An 18,864-nucleotide genomic window follows, 5' to 3' on the forward strand; every position below is an offset into this window, starting at 1 on the left:
TTGGCCCCCCGTTGCTGAACACAAAAAATTAGCCAATGACAGAGAAGCGCTTCTCACACGGACCAATCCGCTGCCACCATGTCAGACGTTCTGTGTTTTGTTGCTGTCAGACAAATGGGGGAATGAGGAGAGAGTCAATCATGGCTGCTTCCTTGGTACGGTGGCTGAAAAGATTGTATGTTTTGTTGTTGATATGTCCCCTCTGCGTCCCAGCGTTTTTGAATTTAGAGGAGCTGAACGAGATGAAATATGGGATTCAAATTCTTCCAGATCCCGTCATCTTGGGGCAGGTGAGTGAGGGTGTCTGGGAGAGCTAACGGTTAGCTAGCTGCTAGCTAGAGAAGGCTACTGTTAGCTAGCGTAGAATGTCTTATTTAAATATCGCCAGAGCGTGTAAAGGATGACATGTCCGTTAGCGGGGTGAGAAACTTATTTCAAAACGTACATTTCCTCTCAAGTCTCATGAAGAAGTTTTAATGTAGATGTTATTTTCCAGTGACCTACGCAACAACCATCGTTGACAGCTGTCAAAACAAAACCACAGCTTCCTCACTTTCGCCTTGCTAGTTGCAACTTCTTTGGATTGTAAATGACTACCCATGAGTGCAGTCACAAATCCAAGCATTACACTAACTTCACACGTTAGTTTCGTGCTAAAACATGGTAGTATCCCAATTTAAGTGACTGCAGACTTAATAACAGTGTTTCTCCTTTAGACCAAGACAGAAGAGGTGATGATGGTGTCCAGTAAGTACAAGCAGCTGTATGAGTGTCGACTTCCAGCCCAGGCTGTCCGGTTTCATCAGGATCCTGCCTCTGAGCCTGACTCACAAGGGTACACCGGGCCTGACATCCCAGACCTACTCAGCCCAATGAACAGTGCCCAGTGTCTAGTGAAGGTTAGTTGTCATCTATCTATCTGTGTGATCCAATAGTCAAATTCTTATGCCACCATGAGTGGTCTGTGAATACATTTGAGACATGCGTGGACCTTTATCTGTCACATCTTCAGCTATAGTAGACCCAATCCAGGAGTCAAAGTCTGAACAGGGCCTTTCCAGAACAGTCACAGTCCTGCGACTCAAGACACTAGTTTCTTTGTACTGCACATTTTAGTAAATACTGTATATTCCAATGTTATATTCTAAACATACAGCATAAATAATTAATTTTCAGCTCTCACAGTCGTGCCAGTATAAAGCAATGGAGGAGAAACACATGCTGCTTTATATTTTTACTGGTTCAGTTTAGAGTTAAGTTTCTCACAAGAGAGATCTTGTTAGCCAAAGATAAAGAAGATGAGAGTTCTGTGGGAGTTTGTTGCTTCAGTGACCTGCAGGCTCTGTATACACAGCAAACCACCAAGCACAATCATTCTCGATCAATTCATTAAACAGGGCCTGATTTGTTTGGTCGATAAAATAAGCTCAAGTGAATTACCACTCAGGTCTTGGAAAGTGTCACAGATTAATTCTCCCTTGGCTGTTTTAGCAGTGTTTTGCACAGGGATTTGTCCTCTGTCCAAAATCCTTCTTCCCCTTTCAACTTTTTGTGTCCTCCTCATCCTGTGGCGTAGTCAAATGAAGGTTGTGAGAGTGAGTTGCTGACATGACGTAAATTTGTCCCTTGACCCAGTGCCAAATGACACACTCAGCTCTTCATAAGTAACCTGTATCTGGATGGTTCAAACAAGGCTCTTTTGTTTCTGTAGCAGGAGATGTTGGCTTTGAGGAATACTTCAAGAATCCCTCTATTCATTTTAGTCCCATAAATACCCATCTCAGTTAGTGATGGCTGTGTGGGGGACTACAGTTCAAAGTTAAGCTGATTTTTTGCCCGGACTGAAATGAAGCTCAGCAAAGAGAGATGTTATGTGTTAACGCTGTATCCAGGGTTTTTACAGTGTTTTATAGAGGTTGTGGACCAACCTGTCAGAGACAAAAAAATAAAACATTTAGCTTAATGGAAAAAGTGCAGACGTACTGTTTCACGCAGGAAAAGGCCACATGTCTGGTATTTAATGGGGGTTGCTATTGTTCAGGGCAACGTCACCTAACTAAATTGGGGCAAATGTGTAGTATCATTATACCAAGCACAGTTGCTACTTTCTGATATTATACTCACAAAGTATGACCCTAAACACTGGTGTTCAACAGGAACATAATACTGTAGCTGTTTAGTATCCTCCAGATTAAAAAACAGGAATAGTTGAATTACATAGACAGACCCCACCAGATGATAATGATCACAGATTTGTTTGTGTGTGTAGATCGACAGCTCATTGTAGATCAGTTTTTTCGTTATCCACTGTTTAACTTTGAAGATATTCTGAATCTTTTCTTAGTATATTGTAACTTTTAAAACATGCCTCTTAAGTTCTCTGTTTTGACACATATAAAAGCCGTATACTTGTTGTAACCACTGAAGTCAACTTGCACCAAGACATCAATTTCCTGTGATCCCAATAATCAATCATCAACCCAAAAGGTTAATGAAAAAGATACACAACAACATGCATGCAAGTTGTTGTGATTTTGTAGAAGTATAATAGGACCTGTTATGTTGTTGACTGGAAGTATACGTCAGTCACTTGGTGTAAATTGAAACATCTGCTGTGTGTGCTTCCTGCAGACGAAGGATTGGTGGACATATGAGTTCTGCCATGGTCAGCATATCAGACAGTATCACCTCGAAGGTAAGAATGCACCTCCATGTTTTTCATGACACCCACCCTGACCAGCGAGCTGTCTTTGACTGATTTTTTTCTCTCTTCAGACACAGAAATCAAAGGCGACATTCTCTTTCTTGGTTATTATGAATCTGAATTTGATTGGAGCAACGAAACGGCAAAGGTAAAGTTGCCTCAGTTTTGTGCTTTTGGTTGTTTGTTTTCTTTTATTTCTCGTGATGGGGTCAGATTCCCGGTATAGATTCAAAACCAGAAGGGAAATTGTATGATTTGCTCCATATCACGACAGTAGTGTGGGAAAACTTTAAATAACATTTACCAAATAACACAAGCTACTTCAAATAAAAAAAATGTTATGCTAATAACTTATGAATTACCAAATAAGGCTGCTTCGGTATCATAAACTCTCCCCTTCTCTGAAAACATGAATAAAACAAAGTCATGACTACATTTACAAAGTATCATCAGGAAAGTCTGATGTATTGTTTTGGTTTTATAAAGCAGTTACAAATATCAGAGGCAACTTGTTGTTCACAAATATTGCAAATCAACATTAGTAAAACATCTTTACTTTTAATTTCCCAGGCCTCCAAGCAGCACAGACTGAAGCGCTACCACAGTCAGACCTATGTAAACGGCTCAAAGTGTGACCTAAATGGAAATCCCAGAGAGACTGAAGTCCGGGTGAGACATTTAATTGCAGGATGTATAAGTATTCCCCGCTGCCTCTGTGGACTGTTTTTCTTGTTTAAATTTTCTTTTGTCTATTCCATACAAATATATGAAGTCAGTGGAAATGTTCATGATGTCTTAAATGATCCTCCAAAACATACCCAGGCAATCTCACTCTTTATTATTTACAGTTTGTGTGTGAAGAAGGTTCAGGTGACTATATCGCCCGAGTGGATGAGCCTCAGTCGTGCCGCTACGTGCTGACAGTTCACACTAGTCGTACCTGCCAGCATCCATTCCTGCGGCCCCCGTCCACCGCCAAACCCCAGGGTATCGTGTGCCAGCCAGCGCTTAGTGCCCAGCAGTACATGGATTACGTCAAGGCCCAAGTCTGTGAGTTAACAAAAACGAAGGGCACTGTGATGCAGCATTTGGAGAAAGTCTTGCTACATTACTTTAAAGTTGTTCAAGCGAGACGAGTATGTAACAATTTAGACTGTTTGACTTGCATTGTTGAATAGATGTTGGGTGAAATGTACCATCGTCTAATATTAAAACAATGAGAAATACATGACATGATCTTTCTTTTGCTCTTTCTTTTATTGTCTCTTTTTCTCTCCTCACCTTCTTCCCTCTGTCTATTCCCAGCGGACACAAAGCGTAAAGTAGAGCAGATCTCAGAGGAGCTCAGGAGTCTTGATGAGATGCTGGCTGGTAATGAAGGGCCAGATGGAGCAGTGGAAGTAACAGCAGACGAGACATCACCTGTGCCCAGCGATGACCTGAACCAGACAGACAGAAAAGGTGCATTTTTTAAACTCCAAAGTGACCAAAGTAAAGTGGTAGCTGCTTATATAAATCTAAAAGCTTGAGAGAGAATATTTCCTGTACAAATGTTTTTAAAAAAATATTTATATACTTTGGCAATCAAGTAATCCTCTGCCATACATGGCAATATACCAATACAATTTTTGAAAGCAACGTTAATTCCCCGGTGATACTTTGCCTTGTGGTAACCCATCTGCTGGTTACCTGCGTGCAAATTGAAGTATATTAAAAAAGAAGATGTATGCTTCTCAAACAATGTCAGAAAGTCCTGGCTGCCGGTAGTGGAGATAGGAAGTGACTGCATACGGGGAAAGCTCTTCTACAAGTGGATTGATGATGCTGGTCACATGATGATTTAAATTGTACAATTATTTGAAAAGTTTTAAAAACAGCTTTACTGTATTTCAATTTTAACATTCAGTAAATTGGTGTTTAGTGAAGTTGTCCATTTCATTACTCCATAGTCATGTAATGAATATACAGTTGTCATTGACATTGTAATCTGCGTGAGGAGAAAAGGAAAGAAAAAATGTTATAATCAATTTGACCCAGATGTGATTACTGGAAGTGGTTTCCACTGTGTTGTAGTCATTTGTCAAGGCACTAAATTGAAATATCTATTGTTTTTTTTTTCTGTTTCATTATTTCCATCAAGCCACGTATAAACTTTTGTCTTGAAACAGATCCTGCTGAAGTATCCGAGGATGCTGGGTCAGAAGAGGCAGAAGATTTTGACTTCTGGGAGGGAGTTACAAAGCCAGGGAGCTCAAAAACATCATTTCCTACTTCTCAACAGGAGAATCAGGTATAAAAATATGTCCTTTGTAGGTCAGTTATCCTCTAAATGAATAATGCTTCTCTGGAGTCTTTTGATTGTTGATGAATCAAAGGCTAATTTTGGCTCAGTTTGGGTTGTTTCGAATGAACAGGCTCTCTAATTTAAATGACACATCGTGGAACCCTTTTTCTTCATAGCCCATTGTTGCATACTGTATATTCACCAAGTTTATGCTTTCACTTGGATGCTATATTTCTTTACATGTCAAACTTTAGCCACTAGAGGGTGTAGGTTACACTTTTACCTCTAACCTGATATTTGTTTTTTTGCATAGGCAACAGATGAAGGTGATAACACAGTGACAGACAATGAAGTCCTTGATGATGGTGATGAAGGTACTGTTCAGTGGCACAGCTGATTTTATGCCCTGTTGCCTTTGAAAGCCTTAAACAAGATTATTAAACCACAGAGTCTTTTATATCTGTTCTGTTATTTATATCTGATTTGCAAACTGGAAAATTGTTTGTATAATTCATATTTTTAATAAATAATTGATGTCAATGATTTACAATTTTTTGGTGCATTTTTGTTCAGTGTTGAACAAGCAATTTCTATCTTCTAATCAATATCTTTCAGTTGAAAAATTCAACTTTAAAATCATCACGGACCCTGCAGACCTGATGAAATTTGTCCAGCACCTCAAAGAGAGTAACAGGAAGGTCAGTACTTAACAAAATTACTGCGTTTGCGTGCCTGCCTCTTGGGAGTGCATTTCTTTTTCTTTGCTACGGATGGGTATTCCAATTCAATGGATCATTTTTTTCTTTATTCTTAGAAAGCAAAAGCCAAAAGTCGAGGAGAGAACCCAACCAGCGAAAGTGTAACAGAGAAGCTTGGGGAAGAAGGGAAAGAAGAAGATGAACGTCTGCTGCAGGAGTTTGAGGATGAGATGTCCGACATCTCGGTGCCCTCGGACAAAATTGAAGAGATAAAGGAGGAGATGCAGAAGGAGTTTGACAACATCATAAATGAGGTTCAAATTCTATAATTTTAACACACAGATTGATGTTTGTGTCATTGATGTTAAAATGTTATTGGGCAGATCTGACTCATAAATAACCCAGCGCAATTCGATGCGTTGACCTGAATGGCTTCCCTCTGTATTGTAGGCCCAGCAGGAATTAGAGACAGAAGGTCTGAAAGGGGAGTTTGATCGCACTCAGGCGACACAGACACTGGAGACAACGCTGGACAAGCTGCTCGATCATCTGGAGGAGAAGGACGTCCAGGACCCAGAGCAGCAAACAGTTCAAAGAGCTAGCGATCCAACCAGGGGCAGCCCCAGCCTGGCTCCGAAGCAGCCAGGTAGCCTGCCTCTCTGAGGTCACACGTCTGTACACTCTGTGTCTGCCTTCATCATTCTCATATTCCATCCATATGTGCAGCGGATGTTGTGACGTCTTTCATCCCAGAATAGTCTCACACATGTGGTTAATTTCAGTAAAAATCCAGAGAAGCGATGTTATCACATTTTGAACTACTTCGGTTAGTCAGTGGCCTTTCCTCTGCTGCCAGTGATGTAATTATATAAAAATAGAGCTGAAATCAATCAGAGTTACTGAAAGTGAAATGTAATGCTTATAACAAAGTGTTTTGGCTCTCACCTCCTCCATCCTGTGGCCCTGCTGATTGGTTTTGAGGTGAACTGTGTTGTCTGTCCCTCTTTTGTCTCGTCAACCCCAGACCAAGCGGCTGACGACCATGTTAAGATCAAAATTACTAAGTATAAGACGGGCAGCAGCCCTGATGGGGAGGTCAAAGTTCAGGAGATGGGCGAAGGAGACCCCCAGTGGCAGCACATAAAGGACGTGGTTAAAGAGCAGCTAGAGAAAGCAGGACTGAAGGCAGAAGGTACGAGGGGGGAATGCCCGAAACACTCTATGGCCTTTTCTCTCTTCCATCTCTTATCTTGAGCATATAGTAGTTCTGTGCTTCTCTTCTCATCTTTGTCAAAAAGCATATGACTGTCAGATTTGTTTTTTTCTACGGATAAGCTGTTAAAAGACACTTGATGGCAATAGATGTTTTTCAAGCTGCGAACAATCCAAAACATATCTTTTTACTGAAGACTAAAAACTGTTTGGCCACAATAAGTACCTGCACTTTAAACCAGGGACACATTCAATTGCCTGTTTTTTCTGTAATGAATTGAAAAATTTAAGATCATGGCAGCAAAACAGAAGTCTGAGAGCATTTAGCTGAAGTTTATTTAAAAGACAAAAGGAAACAAAAGGTGTTTTTCCATGTGTTTGTACCATTCTTCATCCTGATTTGTTCTATTAACATTTTACTTTAAAAAAAAAAAAAAACGTTGAACCACTTGGAAGTGTTTCATCGGCAAGCCTGCCTTTTCCTCTGTTGTTTTACTTTTTAGGTAAAATTGAGGTGAAGATCTTGACGCGGAAAAATGCAGAGGAGGCAGGTGACCAGTGGCTGACTGAAGAGGATACAAAGTCCTTCAGAGAGCTTCTCATAAACCTCCTGGTAATTGAAGAAGTGATAAGGGCTTTTTATGGGTTCATTTGGATCCTTCTGGACATGAGCTGTGCTTTGTCACACTGTGTTTGCCAGCTGTTGTGTGCTGTAGAGTTTGCTTAGTGAACAGTATAGAACCGCCTTAGTTTTACCTTGACGCACTTTCATGCAGAGAGCTAGATGATGAGGTTGAAACCACTTTGTGTTCTATCAGATGTAAATCAGGAAGTTGGTATCTCTCAAAATATGACTGAAACCGACTAACTGACAGGAAACCCCAAGAACACTTTAAGAATCTGCGGTTGGCCTTTGCTGTGCTGTCTTGACAATATTTAATTTCTTAATAGCTGAAAAGTATCAACAGTATTAAAGAGGACAACACACATGTTTTTTTGTTTTTGGCATTTAGCATTTCAAAATGAGGATTAGATCTTTTTCTTGTTGGAAACAACTTTGATATCTGTGTAACATTGCCAAAAGGTCAAACAGAATGTATGTGGTTGTTTTAAAACACCTTCTTTTTTGTTCATCTTACAGACTGGGGGCACAGAAGAGGTTTACAAAGAGCAAAAGCGGCAGCAGGAGTTGGAGAACAACTATAGGTTTGTGTGGGGAGAGTCCCAGGAGGAGTCCCAGTCATCCAGCACCTCTGACTCAGACGATGTGGACATATGAGCTCAATCAGTACATTCAGTGCACATTTTGTGACAATGAACTCCTGTGGAGACCAGCAGGGAGGGTGACTCTGCAGTGCCGTGGCAAATTTGAAAAAGAGCCCACATGATTCAGTTACTGCTATTAAAGCTGGCAGATAATATCAACTCACCTGGCTGCACATTTAGAAAATGTGTCTGTGTGTCTTGAATAGGCAATATGTGTCTTTAGTAGGCATCAGTTATATGTTGCACGATGATACAGCAATGTCAGCTGTCCTTGTGCAGTTGAATGAAGTTATGCATTTTCCCGTTTTTGATGGGATTCAGTTTTGATAGATGGCAAGAGAAGCCCAGTGATGTACTACATGTACCTTTTTAGAAATATTCCAGTGAATTTCACTGAATATTTGCATCCAGTTCTGAAGTTGTCAGCAGCACACTGTGTTCACAGCTAAACTATTACCTTTATTTGTCTTACATGAAGAAGTCCTTAACTCTTGGTGACACAGTTAGAGGGGTATACACATGCCTAAACAGACTGGATGAGTGTTTACAGTTTACTGATAAGGATATGAAAATCAAAGGGCAAATACTCAATGGATCAAATATCAGTGTCCAATTGTATTTGCAACTTTCTGACGTGCTCCTTCAATTCAGAAGTGTTTGTACACATGCTGTGGCACTTTATATTTTAAAAAAGGATTTGTAAACTCATAATTTTAACATCGTTAAACATTAGAACACAAAATGGGTTTTCAGTCGGGTTGTCATGTACTTTACAAGGGATCCAGAAGAAAAAAATTAATGGAATGTAGGGGGATTAAGTGTATGCTTTGCTTTTGTTTCTCACAAGAACTTCCCTGTATTTAATTTAGCAAAGGTAAACAAGTAAAGTTCCTCAAGACCCGCTTACACTTTTATAAGGATCCTTCAGACGTGTACTTACAAGGGCTAAATTTGTATAGTTTGTGAATAATTGTGGCTACCTGGAAATCTACATGTACATAATTGTTGCATAAAAATGTTTTTGATCTGAACTATTGTAAATTAGCTCACGTTACGTGGGGCTTGAGTTGCCTGAGTAAATGTGTTAACATTGGTGACTGTGCAGTCTTGTATAAGAACCATAATTTCATTCTTGGAAGTCATAAGGAAATGTTTTCAGTCATACATTTGATGCATGCATTCCTGAGGACGGGTAAGACAGGTAGCAGAGGAAATTCCACAGGCATTGTGGGAGGAACGTTTCCAGCTGAATAGTTTAGAGTGTTTCACACTTAATAACCTTTTATCTGATGCATGGATTACCAATTGACATGACTTTTCTAACCACCCTTTCATGTGTATGCTTTGAAAAGATGGGAAAACCCAGAGTTAACAGCTTTATGATGCTGGTTATCCAGGATCACAAATGGTCAGACTATGTGGAAGTATGTGATAGCATGAGCCAGCTCCATCATGACATCCGGGAAAGCATATACAGTTTTAAAGCAATAATCACAGTAACTGATGTTAGTCTGCTGTGGACATTTTGATGCTCAGATGTCAGTTACACTCATTTGTAAAGCTAGACAACTCATAGTAGAGGCAGAAAAAGCAATTTATTACTGTGTTTGAGCTACATTATTACTGTATTCTCTTTTTTTAAGTATTTGTTTGGCCTATATATGGTGTTTATTGATAGTACAGTGCAAGATATCACAGGAAGCGGGGTGCCGTTTAGCTCAGTTGGTAGAGCAGGCGTCCCATGTACAGAGGCTTTGTCCTCGCTGCAGCGTGTCAGCCCCCTCACTTTCATCCTGTTTCCTATTACCTCTTCAGCAACTCTATCAATAAAGCCATAAAAGGCCAAAAAAAATATATATGACAAGAAACAGGATGAGAGAGGGGGAGTGAAATATAGCAGAGGGTCCCAGGCCAGGACTCTAACCTGGGGCTACTGCAGTGAAGACAATGCCTCTGTACATGGGAGCCCGCTCTACCATCTGAGCTATGCAGCTAAGCCTTCTAACTTGACAATCCTGCATGTATTTTGCAGTTATTATTATGACTATATATGTGCTATTCATGAACATATCTCAGCTGCAGGTATACAGGCAGCTGAGATGGAGTGACAGCTAAAAGTGTGTTCCATATTGTGTGACCATTAAAGTATCAGTCATGGTGCTGTCAGCCAGATACTCTGGCTTCTGGCTGTTTTAAAACAAGGACACAAAATATGTCAGTTACTTTAATGTGACTTTATTTAATATGTCAACGCGGTATAAGTGATTTCAATTAATTTAATAATAGCGTGCGTTGTGATTACTTTACAGTTTGACTAGTTTTATTTTGAAAGCTGGACAGAAGTTACCGACCAGATTCTAGGAATTAGAGCTTCACTGGCACGGTAAATGTTTTTCTGTTTGTTTGTTTATTTTTTTAAACATTCTTATTCATATATTGTATTTCCACAAGTTGTTAAGATAATGAATCCTGTCATATCTGTTAAACTAGAATGTGACCAACGTGAATACAGACAGACCTGCACTTGCTGTTAAAACATGTGTTGCAATGCGAGTGGTATAGGTCACATGATACAGTGTGAGGCTAAGCGCCATAAAACGTTTGTTCTTCGGGTCATAGGTTCTGTCGCAACACCTGTAGTCTTTTCCCCCCTCCAGGTGGATACGTGTCTGCTCAGCCAGCACTGCGCTTTTGTTTTGAAATATATGACCGGAAGTAATTTTGCCTGGACGGAAGACAGCCGCAGTCAGAGAAGTTGGATGTCAGAGGTGTAGTAGTTTTTGCTGCGTTGTGGAACAGTTTTATGTTAGTGCTTTAGTCTGTTTGTTTTTTTCCTCTAAACTGCTGGTTTTACCCCAGTGAACAGTTTTCTTCGTCTGCTCGGTCGGTTAGCTACAAGTAACCTCAACGTTTCTGTTAGCTGTGTTGACACGGCGGGGAGGATCGCTAACTCAAGTAGCCATGTCGATCAAATAACGGACCAGTCAGTTAATTCCAGATGTCCTAACACACACAGGCCAGGAGCCGACGATTTAAAAACGATAATCATGATTAGGTGTTTTCTGTCTCGGAGGTTATTTAGCTAACGTTTCGGTTGGCGCCGTTGCTGTTTTGCCTCGATAACGGTTAGCAGCATCCTGGTGCGGCTAGCTGAGCTAAGTTATCGTTCAGAGGAAGAAGAAAGAAAAACGACGTGTTCCAAAGTGGGTCAGCCTTCGCTTTTAAAAAGTTAATGCGTCCTGACACGATGAAGTAGCTGTGGGATAATACAGCTGCTATGGTGTCTGCAGTCCAGCTGGTGAGTTGACCGCCCCTTCACGGGTGTGGTGACACTTAAACAGTGGTACTTTTATTCGGTGTTGTGTTTTGGGTGTAACGTCTGTTACTCAGCAGCACGGCGAGTTGGAGTGAACAGCTCGCTGCTGGAGCCGTCATAGTGAAACTTTACTCCATGCTCTCTCGTCTTTTATTCAGCGCCTGCCGAGTTGAACGCCTGACAGTTATACACCTGGTCCAGCATGAAGGCCCTCGGATCCAGATTCTCCTTCTATGCGGGTTTCGTGGTGGGAACCTTCACGCTGTACGTGTTTCTGCGGCAGGTGTGGTTTGAGAGAAGTGCGTCCGTCCAGCACGCCGTCGGCTTGGACAGACCTCAGAGCGACCAGCTGCAGCTCGAGGAAGAGGCGAAGATATGGAAGAAGGAGAGGTCTGCTCTCTTCAACCTGAAGCACCCCCATCATAAAGGTGCCAAAACATGTATATGTCAGTTGATATAGAGAGACACTCTTCAATACCATGTATACAACTAGGTTGTCCGTTTTGTGAAAGGGTTAAACTACACCATGCATTCACCAACACTCGCTGGATCACTAGAAGTTTCAGCTTCCTTGTATTTGCAGCCCTTGCCCTTCAGAGAAGGATATTGCATCAGTGAAGTTTGAATGTATGACAATTGGAAGAGGCTTGTTCTACTACCAGTATCATATTGATGGATAACAGAAGACAGTGTATTCAAGGATAACATGGTAAAGTAAGAACGCTTGTTTCCAAAGTGGTCCCTGTTGTTAGAAAACGAACAGATAAATGCCTTGATACTGCCTAAAATGCGCTAAATGTAACAGCAAAGACACAGGTGTAAGCACCGATCTAAAATGGCACAATTTATTTGAAATGGGACTCTCTGGCAGCGTCCTGTACAGCTGTATGGAGACAGATTTAAAAAAAATAAAAATGTTTTACTGTAAGTAGCCAATAGCCCTATGACAACCAAGTTGTGTTCCCATTTTCATAGCACAATATCCAAATAGGGTTCGTAATATACAGCTGAATAATGCTAATAGAAATATATCAGAATAGGTATTGGGAAGGGAAATTGTGTTACAATTTATTGAAATATAGGTTCTCTCACTTTCTATATCAAGTTTTAAGACTGAGGCAAGCCCACAAATTAGGACACCAACTACAGTACAAATAGGCAGTGACCCAGCCCTTTTTGGCCTCATCAAATATGCCTTGATGGTGACTTGAAGCATCAGTTAATTTAGAGCTGGGACTTTTATCACAGGGTGTTTTATTCCTCTTTTGAATGGTGATGTAGTTGAGTTCAGAAGCTCACCTGTTTGTTCTGAAGTATTTATTAAGGAAAAACTAAAGTTTAAAAATGTTACGTTTTATGTTTACATCCTCTTCTCAGGCGAGGATAGCCACAAGTCTGATGAGCTATACAAAAAAGTGCGTATTCTTTGCTGGGTGATGACTGGACCCAACAACCTGGAGAAGAAGGCTCGACATGTGAAGTCCACATGGAGTCGTCACTGCAACATTGTGATCTTCATGAGCTCAGTGGATGACCCTGACTTCCCCACTGTGGGCTTGGGTACAAAGGAAGGTCGGGACCAGCTGTACTGGAAAACAATCCGGGCCTACCATTACGCGTACGAGCATCATGCCGATGAGGCTGATTGGTTCCTCAAAGCGGACGACGACACCTACGTTATTGTAGACAACCTGCGGTGGATTCTTGCGAACTACACACCGGAGGACCCAATTTACTTTGGGCGGAGATTCAAACCCTACACCAAGCAGGGATACATGAGTGGTGGAGCAGGATATGTGCTGAGCAAAGAGGCTCTGCGGCGGTTTGTAGAAGGATTTAAAAACAAAGTGTGCACTCACACCACCTCTGTAGAGGACCTTGCAATGGGGCAGTGCATGGAGAAAGTTGGGGTGCTGGCAGGGGACTCCCGAGACAGTGTGCAAAGGGAGACATTTCACCCATTTGTGCCCGAGCAGCACCTCACGACCAAGTTTCCCAAGAGCTTCTGGTATTGGAGCTACTGCTACTACCCCATCTCAGAGGCAAGTGCAGCTAACATTGGGGAATTTCTGTTTTGGCTTGTATGTTTGGTATGAAGCAACATGAGCAGATTATTTGTAATGTTTATTGAAAATAATTCCTAGATTGTATTACATTCATGCAAACCACATCTTCAGATTAGCTTTGTACTCATGAAAAACCTGTTTCTCTGACTCTGTGTGTAACATTGTGTGACGAGTGTGCTCTTCGTCAAACATTGCTTAACCACATTTTCTGTTTTTCCTCAGGGTCCAAACTGCTGCTCGGACTTGTCGGTGTCTTTCCATTATGTAGGACCTACAGAGATGTATTTATTGGAGTATTACACATATCACCTGCGTGCCTTTGGCTACAGATACCGTTACCAGCCCCCCACTCCAAAAAGCTATGGTATTGAAAAGTCAAGTTCCCGGGAAACCGCAGAAGGAAAAAAAGAGCCCGCTCCTCAGGAGAAAGTGCAAGGAGAGGGGGACGATCCATCTAGGACTGAAGAGAAAAAGGATGCAGCTCCCCCCCCTGCAGCTGGGAAAGACCCTCCTGCTGCTGCAGCTGGCAAATAACTGTGAGACTGTGAGGGTGTGTGACGAGGACTGATCATTAGGTAGGAGGAGTGTGTGATTTGAGTGTTTGCTTTTTGTTCTTTTAATCTTGGCTGACATTTCTACAGAAGTAGAAAAATGGTCCACTTCGATTTTAAATGTCCCCCCATAGAAATGTGCGGCCTGAGGATTCTCCAGCTGAATGGCTGCTACTTATGTTAACTGTGACTGCAGGAATGGTCTTAAGGCTAAGAGGTGATTCATGAGTTTGACCCTTGTTTTTCAGGTTTGTTGGGTGGATTTTTACAACTATGTGTCTTCTTGGGAACAGCACCATTAATTTAAAAAAGCACTTTTTAAATCCATATGACCCTAGTGTGGGAACAAGGTATTTTACAGAGTGAGTTTAACTTGATTCTACCAATGTTTTATTCTTTTCTTAACTGTTGCAGTGTCCAACTAAAATGACTTAATTTCACACATAGATAGCTATGTGAGGCCAATTAGACCCAACTATTACTATTACTATCCAACTTGAGCGTATCAGACAGCTGACCGATCCATTTTGTTTTTCCTTTGTGTGAAAGCAACCAAGATACACTGCAGCTGGATTCAAGTGTCCACGAGGCTCTTTTGAATTAGCCCATTTTAAATCTGCACCTTACCTTCAACAAAAGACTCGGTGATAGTTGACATACTTTTTTTTTTTTTTTTTTTAATTCCTTTTTGTGGGCATAATTGAATAACCTGTTACTTGCTAAATCCAAACATGATTCAGGCTGCATTCAAAAACATTTGACTTTACAGGAAAGGGTTATTTCACACTTGTGTCCCACCATGAAAAGAACTATGGTTGCAATTAATTGTTATTTTTATTGTTGAATAATCCACTGATTTTTTTTTTTCTTCATCACTCATCCCATCGTTTTGTCTATGAATTGTCAGAAAAAACTGAACCCATTTCTCAGAGCCTAAGATGAAGTCTTCAATAGCTTGTTTTCTTGACCAATAGTCCAAAACTTGAACATGAGCAATTTATTATAACATAAGACAAAGAAATGCAGCAAATCCTCACAAGAGAGAGGCTGCACCCACAAGATGTTTAGCATTTTTAATTTGAAAGAAATTAATCTTGAAAAGTCAGCCTGTTTCACCTGTTAGTGGACTGAAAAAAAAGGCAAATACATCATAGCTGTCCCCTTTTAAAACGTAACGTCTTAAACAAAAACCCAATATTAAGTCAATTTCATAGGATAGCATTGTTTTAATACGTTCATATTAGAGTGCTCAGTCAAACTTGTGTGATCAAGATATGTAAGGGGCAGATACCTTACTTATACAAACTTTACTGTCCAAAATGACATCAGTGCACTGAAACTCCACAGGAAATGTAATAATAATGAACAAACTCATGCATTTTATCGGCGGATTTTAAACAATAGATATGCTGATACCAATATATCGGTTGGGCTCTAGCTCGTATATATATGTATGGCTAATAGTGATACTTTAATGTGACCATGATGCAAAATTTAAAAAGTCTAAATGACCCACTTTGTACAATCGAACCAATGATTTTGATGAGCAGCAGGCTCAAAAGAAACCTGTCAATACTTCTGTACCTGTAGTTTTGGAGCAGTGATGCAGTGAATCTTGGCGCTTTTCATTCTTTGCTATCGTCTGTGTGTGTTCAGCAAACATACAGGATGTTTGTCCACTATACGGCCTTTGTTCACTCAACCTGGATCCTGGTCGTTGTCGGTTGGGCACACCCACAGCTTGACAAGGAAGTCTGTGTAAATCCATAATGCAGTTCAAACCATCCATGGCACACACCTGTACTTCACACAGGCACTGGATACGCACAGCTCCTCCTCATCGTCCCCTAGTAGACCCATTAGCTCGTGCCTTGTAATTTGAGATTGTATGAGCCATCAGCTGCACACATGACTTTGCACTGTGACACTACCATGATGAGAGAGATGCTTTCAGATGGAGAATAATTTATGGGACCCCTCCAATGTAATGAGTATGGCCTTTGGTATGACTTGTCCATGACAGCGTTTTATTTGTTGTTGTTCTTTTATACATTGTTGTGTAATTTTTTAATTCTGGGTGGGCCAGATCTTGGTAATCGGTGCATCATGTGTATTTAAAGTAATCACCAGAGTTCTTTTATTAGTTTGTAACCAAACGAAGAATTAATTTTGTGGGAAATACAGTAATTACCAAATACAAAAGATGGCTTCAGGAATCCGGCAGGATCAGTGTTGATTGAAACAGTTTATGTTGACAATTGCATGCACTTTTTCAGCATCATGAGTGCTGTTTGTTCCCTTGTTTAACCACTTAAACGTCTTACTCTCCTTAAAGTTTAAACTCATATGAGGTAATTAATTAATGCCTATCAAAATGCCTTTAAACGTTTTCACTAATTATCCTTCTGTACATGAGCACAGAGCATGTTCAGTTATTATTTTTTTTTCTATTAAAAACGGAAATGTCTGGTTTAAACCAAAATCAGCATGTTTTACACAATGGTTTCTTTACTGTACTTGTTGATCTCCAGTGAGGTAACATTCTTCCAACTTTTCAGTCGCGGAGGACTGCCTATCAGTGGGTCATGTGAGGCCAAACACTTTATTGATAACCACCATCTGTGGTTTCTGATGCCAGAACACACCAAGCCCTCGACAATCTACTCCCAACTCTCAAATTTTATCAAAGGGAAAGGTGTACAGTGCTGTATTTATATTTCAAATGTATTTATGTTGGTATTGACTTCTTAATTGAGTTGATACGCTTCAGTGTGTAAATGAGTTTGTGTGAGTGTGTGAGCAGAGCACGCGTGATCAGTGTGCAAGATCGTTTTCAGTGAATGGTACTTTAATCACTATAAATAAATGCATATTTTATTGTACATTTGTTTTGTTTTACATTTGTTTCCAGTATATTACATTGATACGTCAGAGCCTTTTCCAGTGACTGTAGAAGAGCATTCATGCATGATTAATATGGCTTTTTTTCCCTTCCCTCTGTCGTTAAATAACTTTGACACATTGTCCTCTGTTGGTGCAGTAGCTCCAAGGATTTATTGTCGCTGAGAGAGACTGAATGTTTTACAGCCTGTGTTGCGGCAGTCGAGGCCGTGACGTCTTCTCTACAGAAAGCTGAGAAGAGAGAATAGGGTTTGGTGAAGATTAAGCAGCAAGTGTTCTGTCCTTTTTTTCTTTTTTTTTTCTACAAGGATCTGTTGGTTTTTTTTAAGAATAACTAACAACTATTCTTACCTCTGCCTTGCACGATTGATGAGTTGACCTCTCTTCTTCTTCTGTGAATGCTCTTCAACACACGGACAAGCCATTCCTGTCACAGAGAAAACAGGTTCTTAACTTAGCTAACAGTAATGAATCTGTCAGCCACCATTGTGATACAGCAGACTTTTGGTTCAGCTGGTTTAGCAAGAAGGAAGACTTTGCATAACCGAGCACCAAGAATGGTATGGGATGACGGGAAAGATGCTTGTCAGCTTGTAAATGCAGATACAAGACACTGAGCTTAAAGCAGGAAATTAAAAACAGGTTTACAAGAGAGGCACCACAGCAGTAATGGCTGCTTATGTGTTTCCACCTACAACTGTCATCCAGTGTTTTAAATATAAAATCTCCTGCTTGGCGCATATCTTGGTTAGAGTTGTACAATAACTCAATATAGGGGTTATGTGTAACCTTAAATATTAGCCAATATTTGAATCATTTTGTTCAGCACTCAAATATTGTAATCATTGTCCGCAAATGGGTCAATTGTTTGGGTGGTGATATCGTGAATCACAAATCTGCACCTCAGTACAGGCACGTTAACACACAGCACACTGTGAAATGGTGTAAAAAGAATCAGTGGAATAATGAGACCGCTCACTTGTTTTGCGTCCCAATAGAGCAGCCAGGACGTGATCTGCGTGTCCTGCATATGATAAACAGAGAAGGTAAAATGTCATGAAAGTTTTTAGACGAGGTCATTACAGAAATACTTTTTCTTGACATTGGGGAGTTTTTGTGGCCTGCGAATAGTTTTCGGGTTAGTTGTGTTCGAGTGTCAGTGTGTACTGTGTGACAAGGTGCTACCTGCAGAAAACCACTCACTGTTTGGTTGAGCAGCACTTCTCCTCCCCATCAGACTCACAAAACTGTCATAGTCGATGTCGCCAAATCTCTTGAGCTCTGCATCGCCACTAACACAGCAGCGCGGCTTAGCCTGCAAGACGAAAACAGAAACACGTCACTTGTAATCCTGCTTCAGCGACTCGGCGGAGAATTGACTTGACTTTGTAAACTTCATGTCCATGTAGCTCGTATCCTACCTCTGCCAGTGAACTGTAGGTGTCCTCACACCAGGACCTCGCAGGAAGTAAGACGAGGATGACCAAAGCTCCCAGAGAAGCGAGAGTGCGGCAGTTTGAAGTTTTCTCCATCACTGTGAAATGTCAATCAAACCTGCACATGACAAGACACCCACTTAGTTTCTTATCCAAGCAAGTCCAAATATATTCTAATGACCATTTTTTTCCTAACTTAATCATTACTTTGAGATGTGTGTTTAACAAAAATGGGTCTTTTTTTTTTTTTTTTTTTTTAAGATTTAGTAACATAATGAGGTATTTTAGTTTGACCTGTGCATTTGTTGGTCAAGTTCGATGCCTTCTCAGACTTTTCCACAGTTTAAAATAGTTTGTAATTCGCAGCGTCGTTTCAGCTCACAGATGTCTCCTCTCTCCCACAGTGTAATTATCTAAGTTACAAGTTTGA

At 40.6% G+C, this 18,864-nt stretch overlaps 2 protein-coding genes across 3 annotated transcripts; both read left to right on the plus strand.

Annotated features, from left to right (window-relative positions):
* The first annotated feature begins 84 nt into the window (after positions 1-84).
* On the plus strand, positions 85-9,266 carry os9 (OS9 endoplasmic reticulum lectin). 2 transcript variants are annotated; one of them, XM_037099830.1, is made up of 15 exons: positions 85-290; positions 717-899; positions 2,632-2,695; positions 2,776-2,852; positions 3,275-3,373; positions 3,553-3,754; positions 4,010-4,165; positions 4,873-4,994; positions 5,302-5,362; positions 5,604-5,686; positions 5,803-6,000; positions 6,137-6,332; positions 6,711-6,878; positions 7,402-7,511; positions 8,040-9,266. In XM_037099830.1, exons 1-15 carry the CDS (start codon positions 123-125, stop codon positions 8,175-8,177), a joined length of 2,025 nt encoding a protein of 674 aa, XP_036955725.1. In that variant the 5' UTR covers positions 85-122; the 3' UTR covers positions 8,178-9,266. The 2 variants fall into 2 exon arrangements, with proteins under 2 accessions (XP_036955725.1, XP_036955726.1); XM_037099831.1 differs by having other exon boundaries at positions 87-155.
* A 1,452-nt stretch (positions 9,267-10,718) lies between these two features.
* c1galt1b (core 1 synthase, glycoprotein-N-acetylgalactosamine 3-beta-galactosyltransferase, 1b) lies at positions 10,719-16,979 on the plus strand. The gene is made up of 4 exons (XM_037099849.1): positions 10,719-11,462; positions 11,639-11,908; positions 12,858-13,522; positions 13,769-16,979. The coding sequence occupies exons 2-4, from the start codon at positions 11,683-11,685 to the stop codon at positions 14,078-14,080; spliced, it is 1,203 nt and encodes a 400-aa protein (XP_036955744.1). The 5' UTR covers positions 10,719-11,462; positions 11,639-11,682; the 3' UTR covers positions 14,081-16,979.
* The last annotated feature ends 1,885 nt before the right edge of the window (positions 16,980-18,864 follow it).

Source organism: Acanthopagrus latus, chromosome 6, assembly GCF_904848185.1.
Source record: "Acanthopagrus latus isolate v.2019 chromosome 6, fAcaLat1.1, whole genome shotgun sequence".
Taxonomy (NCBI): domain Eukaryota; kingdom Metazoa; phylum Chordata; class Actinopteri; order Spariformes; family Sparidae; genus Acanthopagrus; species Acanthopagrus latus.